The sequence below is a fragment of the Homarus americanus genome, unplaced genomic scaffold (genome assembly GCF_018991925.1).
Source record: "Homarus americanus isolate GMGI-L3 unplaced genomic scaffold, GMGI_Hamer_2.0 scaffold46197, whole genome shotgun sequence".
Classification (NCBI taxonomy): Eukaryota; Metazoa; Arthropoda; class Malacostraca; order Decapoda; family Nephropidae; genus Homarus; species Homarus americanus.
In genome coordinates, this window is record NW_024723050.1 from 3661678 (window position 1) to 3683682 (window position 22005).

The window sequence follows — 22005 nt, forward strand, 5'->3', positions numbered from 1 at the left end:
ACGTCCTGGCGCCTACCAACCACTGCCCCGCTGCCTTGCGGATTAACCTTGGCAGGTATAGGCTACGGGAGTAAACCCTGAATGAAAAATCTGCGGTGGAGCCCTGCATCAGGCAGACACACTTACAGAGCTCCAGCAAGACCCCAGCGGCGATGTAGGTGGAAGAGGCGACCACCATGGAAACCCAACGACTACACCAGTGGACGAAGGCAATGCCAGATTGACAGGCTTCTAAGACGAAATCCAACAAACTGGGCTATTGGCAGTCCATTACAACTCTCCCTCTCCCCTGTCATTGCAACACTTGCACGACTGGATCAGGAAAAGGGAGAGCCAAGATGCGTGATTGCAGCCTGCGCTCCTGCCTCACCACACACATCAACTCACGTGCAGCCATACCTCTCATCATCAAAACACCTCGACCCCCAAAAGTCCAATGGTGACGGATGAGTGGCGACGGGGACAGGCAGAGATGACTGCCGGGAGTCTCTAGTCACAACTCTGCACATGAGCGGCACAGATAAGATGGTCGTTTATGCACTGGGATCTAGGCAGCAGTACAATCCGGTCCTGTCTCTGAGACTGAGCAGCCCTTTAGGGGAGCCACTCTGTTCACCCCACATGGGGAGGGGGCTAGAAAAGGTGCCCTAAACATAGCCTGCCTAAAAACCCAACCTGACTGGGCAACTGCACCCATTAAGGTCATCTTTATGCAGTTGAAAACAGAACCAAAATCACAGACCCAAGCAAAAACAAACCATACAACCTCTTATGGTCGCTGCATTGAATGTCATGACCATTCTGGATACTGGCACAAGTGCGAGTCCTGAAAGAAGAACTGTCCTTGTGGCAAAAGAGCTGGCTAGGTATAACATCAGCATAGCAGTCATCAGTGAGTCCTGGCTCCCAGATGAGGGCCAACTCACAGAATGGGAGGCTGGTTACACCTTCTGGAAGGGTAAGCCTGCTGCGGAGAGAAACCGCATTTATGGATGGCTTTGCCATCCACCAACGCATTCTACACAGGCTAACTGGAATGCCTATTGGGATCAACGAGCGCCTCCTGACACTCAGAGTCCCACTGAATCACTCACGTCATGCCTTCTTCCTCAGTGCATTTGCCCCAACATTGGATGCAGAGGATGACATCTAGGAGGCCTTTTACGCCGACCTTGACAGAGTGCTAATCCACAATCCAAACACTGGCATCTCATTGTCAGAGAAAGAGATTGCTGAGATGTCCTCATCACCTGTGCCATGCGTGGCTCAGACCACTGTGACACTGATCATCGACTTCTCACATCCAAGCTCTCACTCACGTCGCCCCAAAACGGTGAAGGCAGCAAGCCTCCTAAAGAGGTTTTAATACTAAGCGTCTGGAGGATCCAGCGGTAGCACATGCTTTCAGAGAGCAGCTCGAACATGGACTTATAAACAACCCAACAGCAAATAATGTGAATCCCATTGCCGAATTGGATGCTGTTCTCCTCGACTTACAACATATCCGACTTACGACAACCCGGACATATGACCGCCTTGGTCGTATAAAATATTTTTCACATTACGTATTTTAGAGTCCCGAAACGTTTGGTTGCAATGTGACCCCGTACGACAGCGTGGGCTGGGCCGCCTCGTGGTGTACAGCATCCACGCCATAACCCGCTCAGTTTGGTGTTTGGCCGTCGTCGTTGTTAGTGATCGCGCTGTGTACTGACAAAATGTTTGTTTCTAATTCCCTTTAAAATGGCTGGCAAGCGTAAAAGTGAGAGTTCTCGTGGTGCTGAAAAGAAAAAAGAGACAGTCAATTTCTTTTGAGATGAAAATTAAGAAAATAATGCAATATGAAAATGGAAAAATGGTAGCAACCATTTTACCCGACCTTGGCTTCTCTCACTCGATGATATAAAAAATTTTGAAGGACAAGGAACGAATTCGTGAGGTAGTGAAAGGATCAGTACCTACGAAGGGAACAATAATAATGAAAAAAAGACAAGGTCCTCTTCATGAGATGGAAAAATTACTTGTGATGTGGATGGAAGATCAGCTGCAAAAGCGTGTACCCTTAAGCCTTCTAACAATACAGGCTGAGACAAGAAACCTTTTCGAAAGCCTGAAGGAGCAGGCAGGAGATGAGTGTGACCAAAACTTCACAGCAAGTCATGGGTGGCTCCAAAGGTTTAAGAAACGTTACAGTTTGCACAGTGTAAAGGTGAGTGGAGAGGCAGCAGGTGCTGATGTGGGTGCTGCCGAAGCTTTCAAGGAGGAGCTAAATCGTGATTGTGGTGGTGGTGGTTCTAGAGAAGTGATTGTGGTGGTGGTGCTAGAGAAGTGATTGTGGTGGTGGTGGTGCTAGAGAAGTGATTGTGGTGGTGGTAGAGAAGTGATTGTGCTGGTGCTGGAGAAGTGATTATTGTGGTGTTGGGGTAAGGATTGTGGTGGTGTTGTGGTAAGGATTGTGGTGGTGTTGTGGTAAGGATTGTGGTGGTGCTGGGGAAGTGATTGTGGTGGTGGTGATGCTGAGAAGTGATTGTGGTGGTGGTGGTGCTGGAGAAGTGATTGTGGTGGTGGTGGTGCTGGAGAAGTGATTGTGGTGGTGGTGCAGGAGAAGTGATTGTGGTGGTGGTGCAGGAGAAGTGATTGTGGTGGTGGTGCAGGAGAAGTGATTGTGGTGGTGGTGGTGCTGGAGTGATTGTGGTGGTGGTGGTGCTGGGAAGTGATTGTGGTGGTGGTGCTGAGAAGTGATTGTGGTGGTGGTGCAGGAGAAGTGATTGTGGTGGTGGTGCTGGGGAAGTGATTGTGGTGGTGGTGGTGCTGAGAAGTGATTGTGGTGGTGGTGGTGCTGGAGAAGTGATTGTGGTGGTGGTGCTGGGAAGTGATTGTGGTGGTGGTGCTGAGAAGTGATTGTGGTGGTGGTGGTGGTGCTGGAGAAGTGATTGTGGTGGTGGTGGTGCTAGAGAAGTGATTGTGGTGGTGGTGGTGCTGGAGAAGTGATTGTGGTGGTGGTGGTGCTAGAGAAGTGATTGTGGTGGTGGTGGTGCTGGGGAAGTGATTGTGGTGGTGTTGGTGCTGGGGAAGTGATTGTGGTGGTGTTGGTGCTGGAGAAGTGATTGTAATGTTGGAGAAGTGATTGTGGTGGTGGTGGTGCTAGAGAGTGATTGTGGCAGTGTTGGTGCTGGGAAGTGATTGTGGTGGTGTTGGTGCTGGAGAAGTGATTGTAATGGTGGAGAAGTGATTGTGGTGGTGGTGGTGGTGCTGGGGAAGTGATTGTGGTGTTGGTGCAGGAAAAGTGATTGTGGTGGTGGTGGTGCTAGAGAAGTGATTGTGGTGGTGGTGGTGCTGGAGAAGTGATTGTGGTGGTGGTGGTGGTGCTGGAGAAGTGATTGTGGTGGTGGTGCAGAAGTGATTGTAGTGGTGTTGGTGCTGGGGAAGTGATTGTGGTGGTGGTGGTGCTGGAGAAGTGATTGTGGTGGTGGTAGTGTTGGAGAAGTGATTGTGGTGGTGGTGCTGGAAAAGTGATTGTGTTGGTGGTTCTGGAAAAGTGATTGTGGTGGTGGTGGTGCTGGGGAAGTGATTGTGGCGAAGATGACAAAGTAAAGTTAAATTTGACGGGCAGTGCGGCGTGGTGTGATGTTGGGGGTCATTGTCCCTCCTCACATAACTGTTTGGCCTTAATTATTAATGTGCCTTTCAACTGATTGGTGAATGTTGTGTCAGTTGTATTTGGACAAAAATATACAGTACTCAAAATCAATTTCCTTCTTTATCCTATGAATGATGATGATGACTGAGCGTGGCTCGGTTATGTTGTTGTGAAGTGGGCTGGCCTGGCTGGATCACGTTGTCCACGCTGCACCGCTCCACAACAATAACATACGACCCTCATCATTGGCAAGATAATTTTTGTATTTTTTAAATACTGTAATATTTTTCCAGGATTCGTGTCATACGGGAGAAGTAACCAGTAGTAGCTCATGAGCCTGGTACATATCATCACATGGTGCAATCATTCGGAAATTTTATTTGAATGCCTGCAACAGATATATTTCAAGGAATTTCTCTAAATGCTAAAATTTTATTTTCTGGGTAATGAAAAGTTCTGGGGGGTCGAAGATTCCAGCTAATGGGGAGATTACTGTATCTACCTGAAATTATGAGTTGAAAATTAACCATAACATAGCTCACAACTTGGCCTGGTAGTAAGAAAGCTGGAGGGATGTGGCTACAGTAACGGGTCTAACTTTGTAACAGTGCCACCAGTGATGCTAACAGATGTAAACAAAAAGAAAATTATCTGTAAATCTCCTTTGTAGATTTAAAGCAGGATATATTGTGAATGAGGTTCTGTTCTTCATGTAGCAACATAAAGTAAAATTCTTGGGGTAGGGTAGGCAAGCCCAGGATAAAGGAGCTTACTGGTAAGGTTAGACTACCACAAGTATGTACCGGGTAGTTATCGTTCACTGTAAATTACCTATGGAAATGCGTGAATTTTAACCCCTCAAAAAAATTACGTGTATATAGTTCGACCCTGATTTTTGTATAAAAATTGGATTTTAAAAACTTGCACTATACTGTACTATAGTACTGTACAGTATGGTAATTCTGAGAGAAACTTTCACACTTAATGGAACGTTTTAAAGATTATTACATCTTTTATAAATAAGGATTAGTGGTGTCAGTATTAGTCATGTAAAATGTCTTGAACTTATTTGGTGGCACAACAAATAAGGAACACTTTCAGTTCTGTACAGATTAATTGGTGAAATAGTTGTTTAAAGTGACTCAAATGGGTGAGGAAGTTGTTCATTGGGAAGCATTGTATAGTTGCTCAGTAGCTTAGATTCAGTACCTGCCATTAAACAATAAATATTTGATTAGGGTGCAGAGAGGAGCCTTTAGTGAATGTTATTTGTAGCAGGCCCCACACTTCTTTCACACAGTACTTCTATCCTCTTAGTTTGTAATGGAAGTTAACTCCTAAAGTTTAGACAGTTAGGTTAACAGTTTACTCCTTACAGCTGAACTGCGTTAGGATGTACATTATACAGTACAGTACTGATATTTGTATCTTTGATTTCCAGAAACAATATACAAGATGTAGACGGGGTAGAAACATCATCACAAGCAAGAGAATGCATTCAGGGGCAGCAAATTGAAATGAGTGAAGGTAGAAATTTTATACAATGTGGAAAGAATTTGAAGTGTCAAAGTATTGCCTCAGTAGAATCTCAGAATAGAACTCTAATCCAGTCAAAAGAACAAGATTTGCACATTTTCTCTGATCCCAAAAAATTGAATATTCCTGGTGCCATTGTAGGACCTCCACCTACTGTGGGCCTAGATGAGTCATCTGTAATTGTATCCAAGTCTTCAGGAACCTTAGGTAACCAATCAGAACATAGGGATTGCTCTGCACTAGCCAATAATTCAGAGAGTGTTATTAGTTCTATTATTGACAGACAGACTGTTAACATAAATGACAACATTATGGACATTACAGTCTCTAGCTCAACAACAATAGATCGTATAGAAACTGAAAAGTCAGAACATAAAAGTAGTTCATTATCCTCTGAACCTAACACTCAGGGGGAACATGACAAAAGAACAGAACAAATGAAGAACAGTGACACATCTACAGCACAGACAATATTGAATTCCATTTCTAAAAACGGCTATCACATCCAAGAAGAAGAGGGACAGTTGGACTCCTCACACAGTTACTCTCTGTCACTGGAGCAAATAAATAACACAGACAACCCCACCCAAAACTTGTTTAAGAGTGACAGTGGAGGGGAAAAACTTGACAATGAAGTATGTGAACTGAATGCCCTGGAATTAAAAAAGATGCAGTTGGTGAAGAAAGTGAAGATGTTGGTAACTCAAAAAAATAATCTCAATTTGCAGAGAGATACTGTTATGAATAATTTCTCTGGTGACACTGCCAAACTTGCCCACATACTGAAGGAAAATTCTCACCTTTCAAACAGAATATCTAGTCATATTCTCAAGATTAATGCTGAGATCAAATTTACCAATAAAAAAATTTGTGATTTGGAAAATAGCAGAAGTAGGGAAAAACCATCTTTACTCAAAGACTCTTGTATGGATAAGAAAAAGACAAATGCATCTTCACATTCTGCATTACTTTCATCAAAACTGGAGACTGAACCAACAGTCAACTTATCAAATTATCATTCTCTACACAAGCATGAGACTAAAGATATTAGTAAAGGTCAGGAATCACATGTCTCAATGCAGAAAAAGTCTACCAGTAAGGTCAAAGACAGTGAGATTCATACAAAACCTAATGAAATTTGCTCTCAGACAGATTCAAGGATGCCAGTAATGACACAGAAAAGGAAGGTTTTTCAGGAGGAAGAAGGTGATAATACAGAGATGTGTGATGAGAGCCTGAGGCAGACACAACATGCCTATAGTGCGAGGGACAACAGTACTGCAAGAAAGGACTCTTACCAGGAAAATATAAAAGCTACAAAAACAAAGGGTGCTACATCAGAGTCATCAAATACTCTCAAAAAGAATTTGTGCCCAGAAAATGATAAATCTGTGGTACTCAAGAGTTACATGTCAGATATATCAAAGGATATGAACACATATTGGTGTAAGCCATGCAACGTGTTTTTTATAAATGTATATGGATATGTGAAACACCTGGAGTCATCAAGTCATCTAGAGAAACTAAAGGTAATTATAATAATTTAGTTTTTTGTATTATAATTTGTATGAAGGAGAATTAATATTCTATGGTTATGATTTGATATCATAATATAAGTTTGCACTTCAACCTACTGTAAATGTGTAACACTACTGTATGATTTTCATTTATGTGAAATTATGTTTTCAATAACTGCTGTGCCTGGTCACTGGAATGATATGTGGATTATGACTTGCTGTCTTCACTCACTGGCTTCAATTTTATGCCTTGGCATGGCAGTAAAGGAGTGCATTGGTCTACTGGATACAGTGCTCACCTCCTATTCCAGGGATCGGTGGTTGGATTCCTGGTCACTCCCAGTTCACCCAGCTGTAAATGGGTGCCAAAGTTTACAACTTGGGAAAGTAAATCCTGTAGAGTACAGTACCAGCCATGCTGCCTGCCTCCTTGTGTACCAGAGGCTTAGTATACAGTGTGCTGTATCCACACTGTCCCTAATGGGCAGTCATGCCCTTAATCCTTGTCACTCAGTCCAAACTGATTTACTGTACAGTACTACCCAAATTTTCTCAAAGACTTTTAACCATGTGTAGTCTCACACACACACAAAGTGCCTTTTGATGAGTACTGTAATGTTCTGCAATATCTGGTCACTTTTAGGTGAGAATGGAACATATGTTTTATCTTTTACTTATGTTATTGATTATTATTTTATGATCAACTTTTGTGTTTAGTTTTCTTTAGGTAGTTAACCTTTACATTCAGTGTGCATGGTGGAGCTTGTGTATCCTATGAACACATGATTGAAGTTTATGAATTTAAAAAGGCTAAATTATATTATAAAACAGAATATCCTGTAATTTTTTTAGTTTCTGTATACAATAAAGCTGAGTACAGCACAGTACAGTTTTGTACTGTATTTGATCAGTTCATCAATACAATACTGTATGTAAATTGTGATTTTTAGAAATTACTGGAAAATATTGGCCATGCCAAATGGAAATGAATATGAAACAAGTGGCTTAATTGGTCCTAATTCTTATACTTTATGTGTTGCAATAGGATGATGACTGCTCGTGGATGGAAAAGCTTCCAAACTACAAAATGGATCAACAACAAGAAGATATTAATGAGAACCAACACACATTAGGTATGTATTTTATAATATTTTCTTTAGTACCAGCCACTTCCTGCTGCCACAAAGTAGCCAGAATCGAAAACAATACAGATTTCTTCACCTGTCAATTGTATACAACTCATAATTGTGATTTTCATTAAGTAGGTCCAAGTAAATTTGAAGGTGCGTATTAATTTAATTGTGAAATATTTGGTATTGTTCAACCAGAAGAGACCATTTATGGCTTTTAAGGCAATTTGACAAATAGCCTGGGAGATTCCTCCTGGCAGAACTCCGCTTGCTAGAGCTCTTCTTGTTCGGGTGACTGTTTCCACTCTAGAGACATGGGCACTATCCGCTCAGGTCAAGATTAGCTTGACAGAGCTCAATCCTGATCCAATGTTGGCTTCCAACTTCAGCAAGACATTAGATAAAACCAATCCAAAAAGTATCAAGACCCAGGGGTTTGATAAATAGAAAACAAGCAATAACCTAAGACATGTTCGTTTATCAGGTGGGTTGGGTTGCTTTTTGTCCAGTGTTTCATATTCTTTTGGATGCCTGGGGTCTCCTTACTTTTTGGACTGGCTGTGCACTGGGTGAACTCTGGAGTTGGTTCTCTAAACTCTAGCAATAAAGACAGGTTTCAAAGTTCTTTTCAGGCATTTTACTGTCAACAGATGTTACCTGAGCTTTCTTTTTTTTATTTCAGGATTAACAAGACTAAAGGATTTATTTTTTATTTTTTTGTATTTTTCCACTCTTTGACAATGTAACTTGTGCCCAGGGCAATTCATTCACCGCGGGGCCCCTTTGTATTCTTAATACAGTGGTCCCTCGGTGAACGAAATTTCGGTTAACGAATTACCTTCCATAAGAATCTTCAATTCGGTTAACGAAAAAAAAATTGATTAACGAAATCCTTACGAAAATCACCTTTTGTTTTGAACATCAGCTGATAAGCTGAGGAGGCACTCAGCCAATTCAATAATCTCTTCTATGTTTACATTCGTTTCCATTGGAATAAATATCAAGAAAATTGTGCTCTTTAATATTTGTGCATTTTTTATACAGTATTAAAGTTATTGGTCATTCTAAAATTTAGCCATCCAAGCTCTGTCTACATAAAGTTTTTCAACTATTATTTTTGGCTCGATATTCATTTATTGAAACTCATTTACATGCACACACTGTCCTAAGGTCAAAGCTGAACTGTACAGTCACCCAAAAAGTCCTGTCGCGAACCACGAACCCCGAGATTCAGACTTGTCAATCCGAAGCATTAGACACTGATACATTATTCTGTCCATAAATGCTTCGGATTCAAGAGTCTGAATCTCGGGGTTCATGGTTCACGACAGGACTCTTTTGGGTGACTGTACATGTAATCAGAATAATGTACAAATTGATTACTAAAATTTTTGTCTAGTGCAATGCAAATTAAATTTTCCCCTGTCACTTCTATTAAATTTTATAAGCAAAAAACAAAAACTCTAATCTAAAGGACATAAATTAACAATTAAATACTTCACACCTCAGCGCCAACTGTCAAACATGTCACTGTCACCCCTCCCCACCACCTTCCCAAGAAAGGTTTGGGGGTTTTCAGAAGGCTTTAAGTTTTAATCATATATAATATCTAAAGCTAGGAGAATATAATTTGCATTGCTGGATTCCTTGCAAGACAGCGAATAATTTGAATAAACGTCATATATTTTGCTGAAGAGATAAAATTAATCACCTGTATCACATTACAGTAGTGATTTAAGAGTTCTAGTGTATATATATATATATATATATATATATATATATATATATATATATATATATATATATATATATATATATATATATATATATATATATATATATATATATATATATATATATATACAGTGACCCTCGTTAACGCCTTTAACGAAATTTCGGTTAACGAACTGCCTTCCATAAGGATCTTCAATTCGGTTAACGAACAAAAATTCGGTTAACGAATTTCTTACGAACCGACCTCAACATGTTTTCGCTTGCACTGACCGGGCAACCAACTTTAGTATCAGTCCGCCAATACATTAATCGGTTCTAGGGCTTAAATTCCTTACTATTTTAGTAAATATCAAGAAGTTTATACTATTCAATAATTTTAAAAGTTTAATATTAAATTTTTTAGTCATTTTAACAATTATTGAACATAATTGAAGGTAAAGTGACTAGTTTAATGCGCGGCATCCAGCCTCTTAACACAGCAAACAGGCGTTAGTCTCTCTCTGTTTTCACTGGAGGTAACATCTTGCTTGAGACTCTCTTCAACTAAACGCTTTTTTTCTGTGTTTCCAAGCTAATTATTGGTTATTTTGAAATATATTTTATATATTGACAATATATAATGCAGTGCAGTGTTGATTTAAAGAAAATAATCTTGAAATACACCAAGAGAACTAAAATTTTATGGGTGAAATGGTGCCATGGGGTGACTTTTCTTCCACCCCAATGCCTTCTCTTCTTCCTTCTCCTCCACCCCCATTCTAATTCCCATCATCATCATCCAGGAGCCTTCTACATACACACTATACTGCCAGATTCTGGGGTCACTAAGTCTAAGGGGATAACTTAACTCTAATCTTAATTTCTAAGGGTCGCTGCCACCAGACCCCCTCTGGACAGCATGTAGCTCGTTAGGTAGCGTGCAGAGTGGACTAGGCATTGGGTTAGGTTTTCCATTGACCAGATCGATAAGGGTAAAGAAGGGTGAAACCATAACATGTCTAAATTGATTTATTCCTTATAAAACATACTGGTAAAAAACATATACATGACTTGGCCTTCCTCAGAAGAACAACGAAAATGTGGTTACCCAGATGGGCCCCAGACTCTTACATTGATGGCGTGTCATCCACCTACTTATTGCATAACAATCTGTGACCACCTTACCTCGGTCATTCCTTCTTACACTATCCCTTAACACATCAGACTGCTCCACCTGTATGGAATATAGCACCGTCGGTTATCATACATAGTAGCACCATCTCAACACACATGTTACACTCCACCCCTGCAAGTATGGGACTCCTTGTGACTTTTAGGTATACACAACAGGCACCTCGTTCGCACACCGCCCTTGGTGGGTAAAGACGAGGGCTTCACCTAGAGACATACCAGCACTATTTCTACGCCTGGTATTATAGGTCGCTCCAAGTGACGACCGCAGAGTTTCTCACGGTCTCCATATTTGTGACTATTCATTTGGAGTGGTGTGCTAGACATCCACAGGTTCACAGTGGATTGGCATAGCGGGGAGTAGTCACCACCTGTTGTGACGCTCAAAGGGATAATGGCGGCCGGGCGGCAAGGCACTCCGACCGCATGGAACCTGAGGTGACGGTAGAACGGGGAATACTGAGGGCATTGCCCCGCCGCTCCTCATCACGTAGGCCTACAGTTTCCAATCCTTAATTTTCACTTTTGTTTCTTATGGTTCTCACCTGAACACTTTTCGGTATATTGTCACTCATGCCTTATAAACACATATTTTAATCCTAAATTACACACTAAGGTAAGGTCTTGGTTTGCTAGTTCGTGGGTAAATTCATGGGGTTATAATATCAACGTGGTACCCAAGGCGGGTACATGACGCGCCTTGAAACAAAGGCTGAATGTTCATGGCGGGGGTGTATCAACTTCACTTAAAACTGTAATGAGGGATCCTCCTCTCACACATTGCACTATTTGAACACAGACATAAGATTCTCTGATCACTGTACCTGTCGTGGGTATATGTCACGTGAGGATACGAGGTGTATTAAGTCCATACCAACGCATACAAGATATTTCCTTTCAAGTATAGTTTCTGGGTCACTTCCAACACCTCACAGAGTTCTGATACATTAATCCTTTTTCCAGATCATTGTTCTCATGTATTTTCATATGACATCTGTGGAAGTTATGTTCGCTACACGCTCACAGACGTAAATAGTATGACCTTCAAACCCTGATCCACACTTAGTCCTACAGTACACTAGTCCGGCTCAACTGGACTTTAACATTCATCTTATGGATACCCTGAGTTCTCCTTAATGCTATGAATACATACAATTAATATGATATAACTGTACCTGGGTACAATACAACACATGGTCTAGTGACATTGAGAAGGTGAGTTGTCCTTTATCAATGTTTCCCGTTTTCCGAGGTTCTACAAGCGCGGTGCATTTGAATGTTATATAGCGTAATATGAATTAAATGGGATTTTTAGGAATGACAATGATGTGTGCAGTACAACACCTCAAAGTAAGTGAACTTTTCTACCATTTTTGTTGAATTTAGGAAATTTTCGGTGAGCTGGAACCAATTCCCCAAAAATGAAAAAAAATCAAGAGTGAGAAACAATGTACCTGTATGGGGAGCTGGTGGTAGAGCGGTACCGTTCTTGCCTCGCAAGCAAGATGTCACGGGTTCGATTCCCGGGCCGGCGGAAGTTGTTTGGACACTCTTCCTAGTCCCCTTCGTCCCTGTTCACCTAGCAGCAAAGTAGGTACCTGCTGTAAGTTGAAAGTTGCGAATTCGTATTCAGGGACAAGTTGTTGGAACTTCCAATAACTTCCTTAGACATAAACCATTGACTCTTCAGGCTTCTACGCCCTTGACTCTTCAGGCTTCTACGCCATTAACTCATGAGACATAAGGCAAACATGAACTTAGCATGCTTCCCTGTTGGGCGCTGTAAACGCTTCTGCGCTTCACCTTACACAAGGATGTAGGGGAGTGCCCAAAAAATTGAAAAAATAAAAATTTCCTGTATGCATGTTGTGTTGTCAATAGTATGAGAAACAATTGAGACCCTGCAATTGTTTGTAAATGAGGCAGAAAGTCAGATCAGCAACCTGGGACTTGGTCACAATATTTGTGATGACACATGTTCTTTGACTTTTCCATTTTTTATTCACGGTTTCTGTGCTGGTTCATATTTATTTACTAATGTGGTTAATGTTTTAAAGCAAATTCTTTTGAAATATGAATGGCAAATGAACAAAAATGAACAGAGGGTCTTAAATGAGGTAGGTTAGGGAAAGGTACTTTGAAAATGTATGTTTTATTTCCGTATACTTTATGTACAATTAACCGACCTTTTCGATTATCCGTCGGCCCCTTCCCCCAATATGTGGTCGGTTAATCTAGGTCTTACTGTGTGTATATACATATATATATATTTACACCGTATTTTTGGGCTTAAAAGACGCACTTTTTATGACAAAAATATACCTCGAAAATTACCATGCATCTTCCAGGACACTAGTCGATGAGTTGTAGCAGAGGTTTTTTAAATCAGCCCCTTACAAAGACTGTTACCTCATTACAGTACTTAACAATTACAAGTATTCTCTATACAGTACTATAAAACTGTTGATATAACTAATATTGTTGATATATTGCGAAAAAAAAAAAACCCTTGCTGCTGTGTGGTTTGTTTACTAATGACAGTGGTGTGGCAGCGCCATCTATTGAGGAATTGCTAAAGGTTGTCTGCTGGTCTCAAATGCAGGAATGTTTGTTTCTTTATATGTAGGCTCTCATATTTGGACACCTATTTACAGTAGGCTCTCATATTTGGACACCTATTTACAGTAGGCTCTCATATTTGGACACCTATTTACAGTAGGCTCTCATATTTGGACACCTATTTACAGTAGGTTCTCATATTTGGACACCTATTTACAGTAGGCTCTCATATTTGGAGACCCATTTACAGTGCTCATATTTGGACACCTATTTACAGTGCTCTCATATTTGGACACCTATTTACAGTAGGCTCTCATATTTGGACACCTATTTACAGTAGGCTCTCATATTTGGACACCTATTTACAGTAGGCTCTCATATTTGGACACCTATTTACAGTAGGCTCTCATATTTGGACACCTATTTACAGTAGGCTCTCATATTTGGATACCCATTTAGACTGTAAAAACCCCACAAAATTAAAATCTTCCAAATTTAAATACAACTTCGTCATCCAAGTCAAAACACACACACAACAACATTGGCTGTCCTTATGTTTTCAACTTTATTACCACTGGTGGGTAGATATTTTTTTTAATTCAGAAATATTAATTAAAATATATATGAACAGTAAATAAGTGTTGCTTTCATATTCTTATGTACAGTAATGATGATATGTTTTCACATGTGCTCACTTACATACGTGATCTCACTTTATTTTTACCCTTAATTGTTAGCTACTTCCATTGTTCCATTTATTAACATGAAATAACATTACTTAAAACAACCATATTAATTTTTCTACATTAATTTTAATACAGCTACAATGGAGGACTTATTTTCTTTAGTTTTATAATTATGTAGAACCAATCAGTCACTGGTTTTGCAAAAAACGAGTTCTTTTTTTACTTTTATTTTGTTTTTAAATAATTTTGTTTTTGTTTTAAATAGACGTTGATATACATGTTTACATTTGCTTACCTTCTACTGTTGGAAAATATTTCCCGTCGTTGTCATACCGACAAAAACAAGAGAAAGAATGTAAACACTACAGCCCCTTAGATGTGGAGGTGACCAGGTGTATAAAATGAGCGCTGTATTAAAGATTTCACCTTCTTATGCAGATTTTTTTTTTAACTTGATGAAAATGACGACTGATAAGCAGTTCTAAGTGATGATATTCAAAGAGGTGTGTGTACTTGTGCCAAAAGGGTTGTATATCACAACGTTACACTGGTGTGGGTATTAGCAGCTAATGTACCAAACAATGAGGTACTACCGCTCTGAAGATATTGGAAGCGAATGTATTGTTCCAATGTAGATTCTTGCCAAGCAGTGTGTGACCAAGTCCCAGGTTGATGATCTGACTTTCTGCAGGGTCTCAATTGTTTCTCTTACTTTGACAACACAACATACATACAGGTATATTGTTTCTCACTCTTGATATTTTTTTTTAATTTTTGTATTTCTTTATTATTATTATTATTATTATTATTATTATTATTATTATTATTATTATGATTATTATTATTATTATTATTACATTTTTGCCCCCTAGGCCCCAATGTGGGTCAGTGACCTGTGCCCAGGTGGGCTAAAACCCGTAAATTTTTTTTTTTTTAGAATTTCATTTCCAAAATCAGGTGCTTCCATGCAGCTGCGCCGAAAATACGTATATATACACAGTCATAACGCCTCTATATAATTTTTGGAAACGGACTTTAACCAAAAATGGATTTTTGAATCTGATCATCACATAAACTTCGTATTGAGCATTTCTACGGTATGTAATATTGTACATAAGATATACACTTTTACTCTTAAATCACTACTGTAATGTGATACAGGTGATTAATTTTTATATCTTGTGCAAAATACATGACGTTTATATTAAAATTATTCACTGTTTTACAAGGATTCCAGCAACGCTGGGCAATTTGGGGAGAGAGAGGGTGGGAGCGAGCGAGGGGGCGTGGGGGGAGGGGAGGTAGTACGTTTGACAGTTGGCACAGGCCCAGGTCTAACGCGTGTATATTTATCAGTTCTTAAGTGACTAAGCTTCTCTCTTATAAAAAGCCAGTGAAATGACCTGGGTGAATATAATTAACATAGCTGGGATTCTTGTAACATACTGATTAATTTGAATATAAACATGCTATAATTTGCACTAGACAAAACAATTTTAGTACCGTAATCAAATTAGTACTTGTGCACTCCAGCTTTGCACTAAGGTCATTTATTTCTATTACGTTTCTTTTAGTATGGCGTGTGCATGTAAATGGATGAAAATAAATGAAGAAATCTATGTAAATCTACCCAAAAATACAGTTGAAAAACTTTTTTATAAAATGTACTACAGTACTGTACACTAAATACAAAATTTTTTATCTCTTGAGCAAAATATATGACGTTTATATTCAAATTATTGTCTGTCTTGCAAGGGTTCCAGCAATGCAAATTATAATCTCCTAACTTTAGTCTGAGATATTATATAAGATAAAAACTGTAAGCCTAAAAGCCTGGCTGGGAGGGACGGAGACAGCCAGCTAGCCAGCGATAGGTGGGGGGGGGTGGGGGTTGAGGTGATATGTTTGACAGTTTGAGCCAAAGGTCTCTGTGTGTTTATTTAACAGTCCTACTAAGCTTCTCTCGTTTTAAAATGCCAGTGAAATGACCTGGGAGAATATAATTAACATTGCTGGGATTCTTGTAAGATACAGGTTGTACCTCTCTAGTCCGGCATTCTGTGGTCCGGAAATCATTTAGTTTGTCCATTGTAGACAGGCAGCCTTTACTTATCTGAATTATTATTATTATTATTACAGGAGTATTAAATTTTTGACCCTCAGGCCCCAATGTGGGTCGGTGACCTATGCCCGGGTGGGCTAATTCCCGTAAAAAACAACAACAAAGCCGCGGGAAATTAAGGTTTGTTTACATCCTGCAGTTCGGCTGCTCTCTCTCTCTTTCTCTGCTTGTCTATACAGAGTACAACATTTAACCCTTCAATATATATGAGCAGTAAATAAGTGTTGCTTTCATATTCTTATGTAGAGTAATGACGATATGTTTTCACATGTGCGCACTTACATACGCGCAGTCTCACTTTTTTTTTTTACCATTAATGGTTTGCTACTTATATTGTTCCATTTATTAACATTAAATAACATTACAGGTACTTCAAACAACCATATTAATTTTTTTTACATTAATTTTACTACAGCTACAATCAGGGTCTTATTTTCTTCAGTTTTATATGTACAGTAGAACCAATCAGTCACTGGTTTTGTAAGCTTTAACATAAACAATGCCGGCAGCCGTCTCGTCTCCTCATTATTAATAAATTGTATTGTTAATTTTGCACACACAAACATTAATTCAATAAAACAACTAGAAACATTAATTAAAAATATATATATGAGAACAGTAAATAAGTTTTTATTTATTTATTTATTTTTTTGTGTTCCAATAAAATACGTTGAATTAAAAACTCGCGAAATTTGAAAAGCTACTATACTACATTTAACCCTTCAATATGTCTTCAAAGAGACCATGATGCAGAGAAAGTGGTGCCCTTCAATATGTCTTCAAAGAGACCATGATGCAGAGAAAGTGGTGCCTTCAATATAAGTTCCCAAAGAGACCATGATGCAGAGAAAGTGGTGCTAGTGCTTCCAAGCATAAGCACAAGTCACTATCTATCCAGGAAAAGGGTTAATTTCCATGGTCCGGCTCCAGTCAGGTCCCGAGGTTGCCGGACTAGAGAGGTACAACCTGTACTGATTAATTTGAATATAAACATGCTGTATTTTGCACTAGACATAACAATTTTAGTACCGTAATCAAATTAGTACATGTACACTCCAGCTTTGCACTGAGGTCATTTATTTCTTTTACATTTCTTTTAGTATGGTGTGTGCATGTAAATGGATGAAAATAAATGAAAAAATTTATGTAAATCTACCCAAAAATACAGTTGAAAACTTTTTAGTATAAAATGTACTACAGTATTGTACACTAATGTACTGTACTACAATTTTTATATCTTGAGCAAAATATATGACATTTATGTTCAAATTATTGGCTGTCTTGCAAGGATTCCAGCATTGCAAATTATAGTCTCCTAACTTTAGTCTGAGATATTATATAAAATAAACACCTTAAAGCATAAAGTGGGAAGAGGGGGGAGGGGGGGGTGAGGTGACATGATGTTTGGTGTTTGTTTATTTATTTGAGATAAGATTTGACAGTTGGCGCTGAAGGCCTGCGTGTTTATTTATCATTACTTAAGAGTGACTAAGCTCTTCTCATAATTTGCCACCCAAATGACCTGGGTGAATATAACTTACATTGCTGGGATTCTTGTAAGATAGTGATTTATTTGAATACCTGTATAAACAATCTATATTTGCAATAGACATAACAATTTAAGTACCGTAATCATTTAGTAAATGTACAGGTTTGCACGCAGGTCCATTGTTAACCGAGGGACCACTGTATTGCAGTGTACTTGTACTGAACAATATTGACTAAATTCACTAGATAACGTACACAACTAATGGTTGGTAAAACTTGTCAAGTGAATGTCAAGTCTGTCAGTATGAGTGGCACGTGTGAGTGCTTGTGTCCCCCATCATAGCAGTACGTTTTCTCTCTCTTCAGGACGCCTGAGTCCGTTTTCTCTTAATCTTAGAGTGCAGTTCACCAGAGACTTCGTTATTCCTTAGTAATGACATAGAATTTGAAAATGCAACCCCAATTGCAGCTGGGGTTGCAATTGTTGAGGCAACTAGATATGTCTGATTACAGCAAATGTGTTATTGTCAATTTGTAGGTAAAAGATTTTATCCTCAATAGATGTAGGTTAATATTACACCTGGAGGCAAATGCTTACTAAAGCCAGTTTGGGAAGGATCATCGTGTCTCCGTCAGGGGGTCGTGGAGTGGTGGTCCAGCAGGCGTCACGGAAGTGCTTTTGGGGGGGGGGTCACAGACGTATATGTGATCGGACGTTGTTCGGTTGGACGTTAACCGGCGCATGACTGTGTGTATATATACATACATATACACACACACACACAATGCAGTGTTAGGGAGTTGCTGTGTGGTGAGTAGCTTGTTGAGAGGAGGTCTTGTCTGTTTGAGAGCGCTGAGTAGAATCCTCTTCACAGCGAGGCTGGAGGTATATATACACAAGTCCGCCGGAAGTGAACGTCGCTGCTGGCCGACCACCGCGCAGTCAGACAGCTAGGCTTTGCTGAGAAACTTGCCGTAGGATTGGCTGGTCAGCAACAGTTGTAGGGGAGAATATCCACTACAACATCTTTCTTATACAGTGGTCCCTCGGTTAACGAACACAGTTCGTTCCAGAAGGTTGTTCGTTAACCGAATCCATTGTTTCAATGGGATATTGGGTAATTGGTTCCAGCTCACAGAAAAGTACATACAAAGTAAAAAAAAATGCAGTAAAGTACACTTACTTTGATGTGTGTATGTAGAAGGTTCCTGGTTGATGATGGGAAATAGAAGTGGGGGTCGAGGAGAAGGGAAAAGAGAAGGAAGTGAGGATGGAGGAGAAATCACCTTTTAGGGGACCCATGCTTGATGCTGTCATTTAACCAATAAAATTTTAAGTTCACAAGGTGTAATTCAAGATTATTTTATTTAAATTAACGCTGCCCTGCACTATATATTATCAATATGTTAACTAATTTTCAGAATGACCAATAATTTCAATGAAAAATGCAAAAATATTGAAGACTCCTACAAAATAGATGTTCACTCAACTGTTTTCAAAGCCCAACTGACGCCTTGTGGCTGAGTCAAGCTGCTGATGGGCGCACAACAAACTAGTTCCCTGTATTGTACTGCATATATTATCAATATGTTAAATAGATGTTGAAATGACTAATAATTTTAATATAAAAATGCAGAAATATTAAAGAGCACAACTTTATTGATATTTTCTCCACTGGAAACTAATGTAAACATAGAACAGATTACTGAATTGGCAGACTAGTGCATCAGCTGATCAGCTGATGCCCACAACAAAACGTGATGTTCGTAAGGATTTCATTATGGAAGGTAAATTTATTAACCGAACCGTTCGTTAACCGAGGGACCACTGTATTTCCCCATTTGTCAATCTTCGCATGTAAAAGTCTTCTGAAAAGTGTCGGTTTTCACCATTTTTGGGAAACACATAATTCTCAAGAGATATCATAACAGGTCCCTTTCTACCAAAATATCAATTGTCATAGTGTCCAGTAAATGTGGCCAGTTGGCTGGATCACATAGATCTTCATCATAATGACCGTTAACATGGGTAGAGCTGTCCATTTTAACAGCCTTAGTATTTTTTCAGTACTCTCCTCTTCCTCAGCTTGAACATGACCCACACTATCACCATCACAGTCGCTCAGGTCCTTTTTTGCACTAGTTTCTGGTGTTTCTGAAAACACACATTTTTCTAGGGAACCTTTCATTGACATTTCGATTTCTTTTCTTTTCCTTTTCTTTTGCCTTTTCTCTGCACCCAAGATGTATGTTCTGTCTCTATCTCTATCCCTGCTGGCCATGGTATAATAAAAAATGAGGGTTGTGTACTACAGTAAAATAATGTATATCAACAATTTCACAAAACACAAATCACAGACAACTGGAGATTCAGAGTTTAGACAACACTAACAGGTGACCGCTGTCAGCGTCTTCACTCCTCTTCGACATAGAGCACAGTAAAGAATGACATTGTTCTCACTCCGGGTGGTAAGATGGGGTGGCTTAATCTTACCTTAGACCTCATGTCAGCAGATGCATTGCCTAACTGTGCTGGTCACTAATCCTTCAGGTGGTCTCCTGAATCTGGGTGGTAAGGTGAGGTCAGCCTAACCTGGTCACTGATTCTGTTGTTGGGTGAGGTAAGGGCCGCGGGACCCCCACTAGCGCGGGGCCCGGTGCGGTCGCACCGGTTGCCATACCCTCGGGACGACTCTGCTTCTGCCACACGGTCGCATATACGCAAATGCACTTTGGTTATGGGATGGCTAGTGTTTTGTGACTGATACCTATATACCTTCTTGTTTATGTTGATGTATCGGATAGGTTGGTACTTCTGACTATAGAAAGTCCTTTCTCGTTTGATGTTCTTAGACAAAAGTTTATCAAAGAATACCACTAATAATATTTTGAATGACTTTAGGCATTCATGTACAATGTACTGTACTGTGCAATAATCTCCTCATCCGACCCTCGGAACTCCCAATAGCTGTTTTTTTTTTTTTTTTTTTTTTTTTTTAGCCTGAGAAATTTCTGGAGAAACATCTTTATTCCAGAGATGGGAATGAATTTCGAAAGATTGCACCATGTGCATATCCAGAAATTTTTTAGAAAATCTTCGTTTACATTTATTCAACAGATCAGGGTCCCTGCTCTATGGGCATAAACATCCTCCTGGATAAAGAAGGTTTCACCTAAGTGTTCTGCTGAACAAGTCTCACAGGTCACTTGTCTGTCCCATTTGGCTACAAAATGGTATTTCATACTTGTGAAATTCTTGAAGGCAGAAAACCTAATATCTTTAGAAACTTCACAAGATTCTCAAACTTTATAGAGAAATTTCAAGATAATGGTACAATTGTACAAAACTGTGTGTAATGTACTATGATGCAGACAAAGTGAGTGGGTACTGTACTCTTAATTTTAACACCTGGGCAATCATTAATTTTTATTTCTTCTTTGTTAAAGATAATTCATAAATGTCTCTCTCTGATTATGTTACAATCAGTAATCACTTAGTGCCAGAGCATTTAGTTTCTTCCTCTCAGTGTTTTATCTGATTTCATAGATGTTAAATGGCCCCCAAAGATAATATGATATTTTGGATATTATAGTATTTTTAGAATTATTATTAAGATCCTTCTTCATACAGTACAGTATTAGTCATTTGTTACCTAACATTTGTCCCATACGTCAAATATAAACTTTTTATATAATCCTTTCATGACATGTGTGTGGTATCATATACTACAGTATTTATTTAATGGCATCAGAATATATGAAATTCATTAATGGATGTCTGTAAATGTACTTCTAGGGGTAGAATATCTACATTCCTAAGTCCTCTTCTGTGAGCTGTGTGAGAGACTCATTTTGAATACAGAAGATGCTGTCCTTCACACCCAGTCCCTTCTTCATTTCACAAAGTACAAGGTTTGTCAATTTCATGTATTATGACCAAGGGAGAAACAATTAGTGATGTGTGAGATTCAGGCTAAACATTTTGGATGTGTATTTTGTTTCCAAGCTGCTTTCCTAAGGAGCATCAATTTTTTAGTAAAATATGAAATTGGTAACTACTTCTTTATATTTCTTATCAAGGCAAATGGGCAGTCCTGCCTATGGGACCCTTTTCTTTCTTTATTAAAGCAAAACTATAAAGTTTCCATATCTGGCAGTGATATTTCTTTAAAAAAAAAGATATCTGGCAGCAGGGGAGTAAAGTATTTGTGGATTCCTCATTTTATTGCTTAAAACATTAGTCAACACTATGCTACAAGCATGGTTGTTTCAACTCCAGATTATTAAAAAAAATTACACTCAAGTTCAGGTACAATTCCATTAAGAAATATTTTGTGCCTTGTTCTTTGATTTTAGGGAAAGCAAACATAAACTGTATACAGTAGTCTCTCAATTTGTATTTGCACAGTGGTCTTAGATAAAT

At 39.2% G+C, this 22005-nt stretch overlaps 1 protein-coding gene across 2 annotated transcripts; it reads left to right on the plus strand.

Annotated features, from left to right (window-relative positions):
• The first annotated feature begins 4854 nt into the window (after window positions 1-4854).
• LOC121863282 lies at window positions 4855-21498 on the plus strand. Of its 2 annotated transcripts, XR_006088369.1 has the most exons (4): window positions 4855-6705; window positions 7005-7336; window positions 7739-7826; window positions 21379-21498. XR_006088369.1 is itself a non-coding variant. In XM_042361860.1 (3 exons), exons 1-3 carry the CDS (start codon window positions 5158-5160, stop codon window positions 21399-21401), a joined length of 1659 nt encoding a protein of 552 aa, XP_042217794.1. In that variant the 5' UTR covers window positions 4883-5157; the 3' UTR covers window positions 21402-21498. The 2 variants fall into 2 exon arrangements, 1 of the variants encoding a protein (XP_042217794.1); XM_042361860.1 differs by lacking the exon at window positions 7005-7336 and having other exon boundaries at window positions 4883-6705.
• The last annotated feature ends 507 nt before the right edge of the window (window positions 21499-22005 follow it).

Excerpts from the sequence above, each read along its gene's own strand:
- LOC121863282 (XM_042361860.1), top strand. The coding sequence starts at position 5,158 with ATGAGTGAAGGTAGAAATTTTATACAATGTGGAAAGAATTTGAAGTGT. Across the intron at positions 6,706-7,738 it reads GTCATCTAGAGAAACTAAAG|GATGATGACTGCTCGTGGAT; the intron begins GTAATTATAATA and ends GTGTTGCAATAG. Across the intron at positions 7,827-21,378 it reads TGAGAACCAACACACATTAG|GGGTAGAATATCTACATTCC; the intron begins GTATGTATTTTA and ends ATGTACTTCTAG.